The 11,641-nt window shown below is 26.8% G+C and overlaps 1 protein-coding gene across 1 annotated transcript in view; it reads left to right on the top strand.

Moving 5' to 3' along the window:
* Positions 1–1,778: 1,778 nt before the first annotated feature.
* The window catches only part of LOC111618237, a 135,306-nt gene continuing 125,443 nt past the window's right edge, over positions 1,779–11,641 (top strand). The window contains exons 1-2 of the mRNA XM_023359759.1: positions 1,779–1,842; positions 7,678–7,904. Coding sequence (XP_023215527.1) covers positions 1,801–1,842; positions 7,678–7,904 — 269 coding nt within the window. The 5' untranslated portion in view covers positions 1,779–1,800. The remainder of the gene's footprint in view (positions 1,843–7,677; positions 7,905–11,641) is intronic.

Here is an 11,641-nt window from a genome sequence, read left to right as displayed (position 1 = left end):
ACAAACACTTTAACCTTCTTTAAATTTAATTAAGATAATTAAAATATGTAATTAATTATATTATATTAAACATACACTACTTAATTCTTGCTTGTGTATAGCATAATTTGTAATAAAACAAGGACATTTTTTTTGTATTTGTTTTATATTTATAATATGAAAGAATTTATAATATAAATTGCAACTTACAATTGAATTTTTTTAAAAAAAATTGAGCGTAACAACGTTACTTTTTATAATTAAAATAGTTAATTCTGTGTTTTTATTATCTTATTTTTCGTTGTTTACGTATGTTACGATTGTATATTTTAATAAATTATACGTTTTTTAATGTTACTTTTGACGTTTGGTTAAGGGGAGGGATATTTTTAAGTGTTTTAGCATCTAAATTTTTGGAATTATATAATATAAATATGTATTTTTTTTTAGAAAGGGGTGCGTATAATTTTTACAAAAGTTAAAAATAGTATAAAAATATACACGTAAATGTTCAAAATCGTAACACTAGCGGGGCTGATATGGATTTTGAAACACTTAATTATGCAAAAATGCGTAACAGTCATCGAGAATACATCATTACGTTGCACCCAGAGACGTAACAATAGTGTGAGTGACGTAGACTTGACATAAATACAGTGATACAGATAGAGACAAATTGTATGTTATGATCTGAACGTAACAATAGCATAAGGGATATAAATATAGTAACACTTGATAGTTTTAAATGTATACAAGCAATCTACATAAAAAAATGCGTAACAGTAATCAAGATTACATCAATTTATTAACAATAGTGTAACTGATATGAATTTCATAACATTTAATAGGTTTGAATGCATGCAAAAGAACTTATATACAAAAACATAACGTAACAATCGTAACACCTATCTTCGTAATCGTCGTATAAAGCTGACTTGTAGTGAATTTAAAGCTATATAAGGATTTAAATGAATATGGAAGAAAGTACATGTGAAATGTCTTAACTATAGTGAAGAATGTAACAACGTAACAATCGAAACCGTAACAATAATGAAATTGACGTAGATTTGGAAACACTTAACAGTTTAAATAAGTATAATACAACTTTTATGCAAAATATGATTTAACAATTATGCAAACAACAACATTAACTTCGATAATGTTAATGGTAACGCGTAACTGTTAAAATGCGAACATAGAAAGGTACATTTAGAAATAGCGTAACGATCATCGAGACTACATCAAAATTACAAACGAAATCGTAACAACAGCGTAACTGATATAAATATATAATCATTTAATAGACAGAAACGTGTTAATCAAACTCATAACGTAACATTGAATAGAAAAACATTAATATAACGAGAAAAAATCGTCATAATATTAAATTTAGTAACATTTTACAGCATGAAAAGTGTATAAATAAAAGTTGTATGCGCAAAATATAACGTAACAATTATAGAGAAGAAGACGAAATGCGACTCTTAAAATCGTAACAATACCGAAACTAAAATAGATGACAATTAAAAATTACGTAAATAATACTCGTGACGTAATAATAAAAATACAACAGTATAAGTGACATAATAATATTCAAAATTGTTACGATTTCTTCCATTTCACTAATAAAATAAATAAATTACAAGACAATTGGGTAAACAATTACAGAATTAAACAAAGAATAAAGGAATTAACTATATTATTTTATTATTATTATTTAAATTTTTTTTGTAAGAAAATTATTTAAAACTGAGAAAAAATTGTATATTTTTTAAATATTTATATATATTGATAGGGCCACCAGTGGAGGTGGGAGTTACGATGTACATTCTTAGTATTAGTTCAGTTTCCGAAGTACAAATGGTAAGTGTCTAGTATTTTTTTTATAAATTAAATTTAAACAATTTAGTTGTATGTATACATTACCTGAATGTGATTGGGATGTTGCCAAATTTGTTTGTTTAAATAGGCCAAAAAAAACTTACTAAAATATTTGAGTTTTTTTAAATTATTTTAATTTTATAAGTAGTAAAATAAAGGTTTGTTCTCTCACCCTCTTTCTAGAGATGCGAGGGAGAGTTTCTCACCTCGTTTTTTGAGGGTAAGAAGGGATGCTCCTCATCATTTTTGGGATGAAAAAGAACGTTTCTCGCCATCCAGGAGGGAATGATTTCAAATTTTATTAGCAGAAGAATGGCGGGATGTTCGTTTATCACCCTCTTTCTAGGGATTAGAGGATGTTTCTCATCCCGGATTTTTGAGGATGAGAAAGAATGCTTCTTTTCCAAAAATATTTTTAAAATTTTATAATAAGTTGAATGGAAAAAAAATTAATTTCTCACCCCATTTCTGAAGGTGAGGGGATTGTTTTCCTTTTTTTTTTTGGAGGGTGAAAACGAGCATTTCTAACATCCACACAAGGTTGATTTCAAATTTCTTTAGTAGAAGGTTCGAAAAATTCAACTTTTAGGTACGAAAAAGTATATTTTCACTCAATTTTTGGACCAGAAAAAATGTTTACAACCTCCAGAAAGGGGGTGATTTTCAAATTTTATAATTAGTATAACAGAAGGTTTGTTTCTCACCCCCTTTTCCACGTATAAGAAGGAATGTTTCCACCACGTTTTTTTAGGAGTGAAAAGGTTACATTTCTCATCTCCTAAAAAGGACGTTATCCTCATTTCCAACGAAGGATAATTTAAATTTTATAAGTTTTCTTTCTCGTCCCCCAGAAAGGAATGAGAAACGTTTATTAAACTAAGAGGAAAAGAAAAAATATATATATATATATATATTAAAATTAAATATAAAATTCTCACTTTCTAATAATTTAACAAAGTGAAATCAGAAAATATTTTGATGTGTAATTAAGAAATTAATTAGTTATACAATATTATGTTGATTATCTTGGAAACTAATGATGTGTTTAAACAAGGTTGACTCACTAACTTCGTCCAATCTAGTTGTGTATTGTTATTAATACAAGATGAAGCATTAGTGCAGCTTCGTGTAAACTTTGTTATTGTTATTATTAAATAGTATATAAATAACTTTGATATTGTTATTTTAAAATCTTTATAATTATTGTTATTTTTAGTATTAAGTTTATTTAAAACGGCGCGAGGATTTTTAATGATTCATACATGATCCTTATATTGTTATTATAATTTATATATTCGTTTATGTGTCATGATTTATACATCTGTCGCCTTTCTTTACGATTTCTATATTTGTCTTTGATTCATATATGTACCTGGTAATTTATATTCATACATTTAAGCCTTGATTTATACTCATCTACCATGTATAAAATTCTATGAGTATCTATTACTCATCTGCAACGTACAAAATTATGAGCTATGAGTTACGCACTCATCTTCCATCAAAATATTTGCATATTCTGCTATGATTTATATATTTATAACATGATTTAGGCCTATATATTCTCCTGTTATTTATATCATAAACGGATGATCCATTTAATTATAGGATTCTTAGGTGAGTATATTTTAAAATCGATACATTCATTTATGATTCATACATTCACCCCACGATTTATATATTCACTTATATTTATCCTGTAATCCACACACTCGTCTAAGAGCACAGTTTCTATATTTATAATTCTCACATTTACACAATCAACCTATGATTTATATACACATCCCTGAATATAAATATATAGATCTTATATGAATACATCTTATAATCGATACATTCAACCATAATATACATAGTCGTCTACGGTCCCTACACTTATAATTCACCTATGATTCATTCATATTTTCATGTTTATATATACTGCATTCATTTATGATTCATGCATTCAACATACAGCTTGTATTCAACTATAACAATTCACATATTGTATGCATTCATTTTATAACATACATTTAAGTATTTATCTACGATGAACATACAAATAAATGTATGTTATTTCTTTTATAACTTTAATATGTAAAAATGTGTAACAGTCAACAAGAATACACCTAAAAACGTAACAATAGTGTAAGTGACGTAGTATACTTGACATAGATAGAGCCATTAAGAATATAATTGTACGTTACGATTAGAATATTCTGCACACTTGCATAAATGTCACGTCATTTTTCACTTCCGCCGTTGAAGCTGACGTAGTAATGACGTAAAAGTGTACACTACTCTCAATTTTACGTCACCGTTTACACAATGTATTCTAGAAACCACTAACAAGTTCCAATTTTTTATTGTAACTCCATGAAAATGTTCATAACGTTACTATAAAAAGTGACGATAAGAAAATATCAATAACACATCCACGACCTCAATTTTATCACGTTTCCTATACTCATAAATACAGTTTTTTTTAACACGCGAACGTTCGTACACACAAGCGAATTTCACTTCATTACAGGGATTTTTGACACTAAGCTACGACCAGACAGACATATTACTTTCGAAAACGGTAAATTTACGTCATAAACGTGTAATTTTAATAAAATTTATTTATTTGTTTGTTTACGACTTCACTCAGTAATCACTTTAATCCCCTTTCCCTGGATAGATCGCTATACACTTCTACACTGACCTCATCACACAGTCAAGAGGGAGGAGGAAAAAAAAGGGGGTTAACAGAGTTTTAAATCCTTCTCTAATCTACGGATTAATTTTATAAATTTAAATATACTCGCTGCAGTTTATCGTGTAAAAAATATATATATATATTAGATTTTTTACTACTAAAATATCGATATAGATAAATATATAATAGTACGCCCATAAGGCCCTATATACATATGTAATGTATCGAACACATGCTCCGAATTACAAGTTAACTTCCTATAGCTAAGATCAATAAAGCGCACCTGCTCTATTTGGTATTCATCCAAAACTATTAAGAAAACTAATTTGTTATTTAACTAACTTTAATATATAACTTTTCAACTGTATACTAAACTTGATGACAAAACTTTACTGTCAAATTGACGACTTAAACGTTAAAAAATCATGTGTTAACTTCTCTTTTTATTTTATTGTTGTTGTATGCATTGTATCTTATGAAACGACTTTATACTTCTTTGTACAAATGTGACGATTGTTTAGAGTGAATTAGACATGCATTTAGAGTAATTTGGTACCGTTTTTAACACTTAGAAATAGCATTTAGTATAAATAGTAGAATTAGAAGTGTGTAGCACATGTTTACTAGTCTAAAAGTATAATTACGAATAGTGTGTAACGTGTTAATTGTTGATAAAATTAGCAGTGTTCAGCACATGTTTGATAGAATTAGAAGTGTGCAGCATGCAGCACATGTTTTTTTTTCTAGAATTAGATATGTGTAACACGTTTGGTAGAAATAGAAGTGTCTAACAGATGTTAACTAGTCTATAAGTTAATTACGAATGGTGTATAACATGTTAATAGTTGAAGTAGAAACAATATTTAGCATATATTTACTTGTTAAATAGTAGAACATTTAGAATATGTTTAGTAGTAAAATTAGAATATATTGTTTAAACTCCTTCTGATTTATTTAGTTAGAAAATTAAAGTTAGTGCTTAGGGGACGTTGACTTATTTAATAGTGAAAGTAGAAATAGTGTATAACATATGTATAATACAAATAGTTTGTGGCACATTTAATTTGTTCAAGAATGATATTAACAATAATGTTTATTTAGCGCAGTGTTTTCTTTAACAGAATATTAAAAATATTGTTTAACAATGTTTCGCCCAATTACTAAGCAATATTGTTAACCTAATTTAAAGCTTAATAACTCCTGTACCTTTTGTTAAAAATTTCCGAAATTTTACAAGGAAGTTCGTAGATTAGAGGGAAATGTTTCTTGAAATTTTCAGAAAAATCGGATTATTACTTCGAGAGACATTGCCCCACTCTCTTAATATCCTCATATCAAATCTGAAGACTTAAAGGTAATGATAGCAATTATTAAGGATGAAAATAAATAAAAAATGCCTGGAAAGTCTAGCAACAACGTTACCATCTTTTCAATAATGTAAATATGTGAGTGTTTTACAGCATATTTAACAGAATATATTTAGCAAATTTACTTCTTTAGTAAAGTAGAATTATAAATATGAAAAACCTAAAAACGCTTATTTTTAATATTAAAAATGAGTAGTAAATTTTTCTATATGGGAACTTTTCGAAAGTTTTTTTAAATTCAACTGGAAGAGCAAACAGTTGGAAAAGATGAAGAAATAAATGGAGTAGAACAAATAGTGGAACTTTTCTGAGAAGAACACCACATAGGAAGCTGTATCCTTAAAAGAATTTCCTATGTTCTCTTACTGTTTCCTCTTGTTTTTTTTCTGTCCTGTTTATTTTCTTCTGTATATTTTTTTTCTTATTCTTTTTTTACTCCTTTATTCTTTAACAAAATAACTGAATTAAACAATATTTAAACTAGATATTATTCGTTTTTATTCAGCTAATTTCGTTCCTATCTTCAGATTGTTTCTTAATTTAGTATCGTTAGCTAATGCGTTAACATCATCATTATCCTGTATCTCGAGTTAATCTAGGTATAGAATTCTTATTATCTTATTCCATTCACAGCACTTCATATACCAAGAATATTCTAGTTAATCTTGTAAGCTGGGGGGATGTGTTTCAGATTAGTGTTTTAACTTGGATAGAAGTGGACATACAATCGATTGGTTGATAGCAATATCTGGGAAGTTTCCCACAACTGACTAGAATTAGTCCCAAGTGTGGACAAGTGCTCTACACTTATAATGTCCTCCACTACGTATATACTATAATAGATCTAACTAGAAGAAAACCAATTAGAAATACACTATAATCAACACAACATACGCTACTAACGTAATGAATGTTTATTAATAATAAATATTTATAGTATGATCTATTAATAAACTAGTATTTACAGTATTAATTTCGAAAATGAAGCCGTGTTAGTACTGGTAACACGTACTACTGTAGTGCTATTTGTGTTAATAAACAAGCTGTAGTACTGCAGTATTGCGACAAACAAGCATTTATAGTATTAATTTTAAAAATGTACCTAAATTAATGTTAATGTTACAATATATTAGTGTTTAAAGTTAATTAAAAAAATTATTTTTTACTACAGTATTACTCGCAGCAGATAATACTGTAGCAGTATTTAAAAAACATACAGTCAAACCTCTAAACAACGGACATTGAGGGAAATATTTTAAAGAAATGGTCGTTTATTTGGTGTAATTTGAAAGAATTGTAAACGTATAAATTCACATTGTCTTCCGTCTGTTGCCTTCCTTAATCTCGAGAATGGTGTTAGATATTTAAAATTAGAGACTCGATAAAGAAAATTAGGGGAAGAAGTGCATAAAAATACGTCCGCTGTTTACAGGTGCCCATTATTGTGTGATAATTATATGAGGTTCGACTGTAATAATATAGGCATAAAAATTATGACAATTTTGCTATTTAAAGTTAATAATAAAGACTTGTTAACACAGTAAACTTCTACACAACGTACAGTACAGTACCCAGTGTTACTAACTGTACGTTATATAGGAGTATATTGTACACTTAATGCTGTAATATACTAATATAGAGAGATAAATTAATATTAGTATTTAAAATGAATAAAAATTAATTCTTTTTTAAAAAAATTTTATTAATATAGCAGTATGGTATTAGGGTATAGTTATTTTTTATACCATACACGAATAATTTCTGTTACAGGATTTTACTTTAGACTTTTATTTTCGTCAAGAATGGGATGATGATCGACTTAGATTTCAAGCGAAAGCTGGACTGGAAAGCCTATCTGTAGGAGCAGAAGTAGCTGATAGGATATGGGTACCGGATACATTTATAGCCAATGAAAAGAGCGCTTATTTTCACCAGGCCACCACACCCAATACTTTCCTACGAATTGGTCCAAAAGGGAGTGTATTTCGTAGCATCAGGTAAAGTGCATTTCTTCAATACTATAAAATTCCTGCTTAAAAAAAATAAATAAATAAATAAAATAAAAAGAAAAATAGTACAGACTCGCTTCACTACTTTATTAAATGTAACCTAATCTTCTCATTTTTTTTATTTATTTATTTTTATTCCTATTTTTTTTTTACCCTTGAGGGTCTCTTCTATAAATTGAAACGCTTAGTGTACCTCGAAGATTTATTTGTTTTGAATTAAAGTTGAGGGGGAGTTTGAAGATTTTTTTCAGCTGTTAAATAGAGTGATATGGGAATTACTTAAATGATTAATGAGAGATTTGAAGTAATAGAATGACAGGAAATAACTTTTGGGTGTAACTTCAATTCATTTCTATTGAAATGCATAAGGGTCTCACTTATATATATATATACATATACTTAGTCACAGACACGGAGCTTAGTCAAGCATACCTTGAAAAATCTTAGGGTGTGTTCGTCAATCTGTTTTAACCTAATTTTTCTTTTAAGTATGTAAAATATGTTTTTATTATGACGTTTCTCTTCTGTAATTATTTATATAATAATTAATGTTAAAAAAAAATTATACTTAAAATTTTACGTTTAATTTAAGCNCACTGCTCACTTTCACTCGTCGCGAACATGTACTCCATTCTTTTCTATGTGAAAAAATTTGTGTGTCATGTAAAACAGAGTAAATAGATTAAACAAAAATTGAAAGTTATTTTGTTCCAAAACTGCTCTTCTTTTTATCACATTCAATACATTGCCAACACCTTGTACATTGGATTTTATAGTGTAGTGTTTATTTCGTGTTTCTTATTTTGGAACAAGAAATATAGCTGTTGATCTGGTACAAAAATTGTATTTCTGACTCGAGACTTGCATAGAAAATATAGATTTTTTCTTTTTACAATTCTTCAGCATATATTAAACGTTAAATTATACCAAAATATACCTTATTAAATCCATAAGAATTCAATAACGACCATGAAATTATTACAATAATTGACTTTAATTTCGTTTAACTTTAATTGTGTAAATTACATACGGATTTAAATGTCATTTAAAATTTTAATTGTGTACTTAAATAGAATTAAATTTGAACGGTGTAAATTTAAATAAATGACATAATTTTTATTATTATTATTATTATTTTTTTAACATGGATATAAACAGAATGTGAATTTAACACATTTTAAAATACGAAAAAAAAATAATAATAAAGATGTATTTTTATCGTATATTCTAACTCATTATAATATTTTATTAGATAAAAGATNTTATCTTTTAACAGTTTTATTTTTAACTTTTCTCTTCTTATTTTAAATTTTCGGGCTGCAATTTTAATTTTTATTGTTCGACCTTCCTTAATCTCTAAAACGGTGCTAGATAAAAATCGACACCATATATTGAAAGCGTAAGTTAAAATAGAGATTATATGTTGAAAGCTCAAGTAAAAATCGAGACCACATATCGAAAGTGTAGGTTAAAATTGAGACCATGTATCGAAAGCCTGTATTAAAATCGAGACTATATATTGAAGGCTTTGGTTAAAATTGAGACTATATATTGAAGGTTTGTGTTAAAATCGAGACCATATATTGAAAGCGTAAGTTAAAATGGAGATTATATATTGAAAGCTCAAGTAAAAATCGAGACCACATTTCGAAAGTGTAGGTTAGAATTGAGACCATGTATCGAAAGCCTGTATTAAAATCGAGACTATATATTGAAGGCTTTGATTAAAATTGAGACAATATATTGAAGGCTTGTGTTAAAATCGAGACCATATATTGAAGACTTAAGTAGAAATCGAGACTGGAAGTATTAAATTTTGGAAGCTTAAGTGAAAATCGAGACCGAATATGGCCCTAACTATATACGAACCAGTTTAGACCGGAAGTCATCTGATTTCAATGCAAAATTTTCTTGGGTACGGGTTAGATAGATAAACGGCACGACTCGATTGTTATCACGAGAAGTATTATGTACAGGGGAAAGGAACTACTAAAATCTAGACCAGATATGGAAAGCTTAGGGGCTTGAGACTCCAATTAAATGTATACGAACTTCCCGTCTGGACCAGAAGTCACGTGATTTTTAAAAATTAAAATATTGTTAAAAACCGCAGCCTGTCATTATGACGATGTCATAATAAATAATTGCTCGTTTAAGTTTTTTTTTTTTTAAATTGTTTCTTTAATAGTTTTCTTTTATTACTCTGTTTTTAAATTTCTCGTAAAAGAAAATTAAATGCAAAAATATTTATTNGCGACATATATTTTATTATTATTATTATTATTTTTTTAACATGGATATAAACAGAATGTGAATTTAACACATTTTAAAATACGAAAAAAAAATAATAATAAAGATGTATTTTTATCGTATATTCTAACTCATTATAATATTTTATTAGATAAAAGATGGAAAATATAATATTTCAGCATAATTTGTTAAGTTAAAAATATGTGAAAATGCATCTCGTTAAAGCTATAAAAACTCACTAATGACCTTGAAATCATTACAATAACTTACTTAATTTCATTTAATTTTAATTGTGTAAATTATAAACTGATTTAAATGTCATTAAATGTTAAGTGTACGAGTTAAAAATAACTGACTTGAAATATTTTCAAAGTGATTTTAAGATATGTAATCTCGTTGTGTTTATTTTACATTATAAAATATTTTTAAAAAAAACAGAAAAATAAAAGTATAAGTGTATTTCTTTATATTTTAATCCTTTATAGTGCTATTCAGATATAAAAATATAGGATTTTTATAGAAAATTAGTAAATTTTTTCAATATTTTAACATACATTTAACGTTAATATGCATTAAAATATATCACATTAACGTACAAAACTTCCTAATAATCTTGAAATTATTATAATAATTGATTTAATTTAGTTTAATTTTAATTGTGTAAGTTACAAATTGACATAAACGACATTAAATGTTAATTGTACTTATTACGAATAATTGAAATGAATTTTTTAAATGTGTAAATGAAATTTTGACGTAATTTTTAAAGGACACGAAGAAAAAATTTATACTTTTATTTTTCTATTTTAACCCATTATAATGTCATATTATTGGCTGTAATATAGAATTCAAACACAGGACTTGCATAGAAAATAGAAAAAAAAAAATATTTAGCAATTGCTGAACGTTAAAATATATCATAATATTAAAGCTAATGAAAATCACTGATGACCTTGAAATTATCCCAATACTTAATTCTGTTTAACTTTAATTGGATAAATTACAAATTGACTTAAACGTCATTAAATCCTAGTTGTGTTTATTACAAAATAACAAGCATAACACGCATAAACAGGAAGAAAACGTTCTTTTAATATTTTAAAAAAAATCTTAAAATATATTTTTTAAAAATAAAATAAAATTATAATGTACATAATTTTATATTTTAAAACATTATAATATTATATTATTGGATATAATATAGATTTATACTTGAGATTCGAGTAGAAAATAATTTTTCAACAAATGACCTTGAAATCACTACAATAAATGACTTAATTCTGTTTAATTTAAATTGTGTAAATTACAAACTGACTTAAATGTTATTAAACTTTAATTATGTCAATAACAAGCTGATTTAAACGTCATTAATTCTTAATTGTGTATATTACAAAATAGTAAAATATAACGTGATTTCAGGCGAATAAGTAAGATAAATTTTACATTTTTTTTTTTAGCTCGTTTTTTAACGTAGG

The sequence above is a fragment of the Centruroides sculpturatus genome, unplaced genomic scaffold (genome assembly GCF_000671375.1).
Source record: "Centruroides sculpturatus isolate CEXI.00-Female unplaced genomic scaffold, Cexi_2.0 scaffold145, whole genome shotgun sequence".
NCBI lineage: Eukaryota > Metazoa > Arthropoda > Arachnida > Scorpiones > Buthidae > Centruroides > Centruroides sculpturatus.
This window is presented reverse-complemented; position numbering and strand designations above follow the sequence as displayed.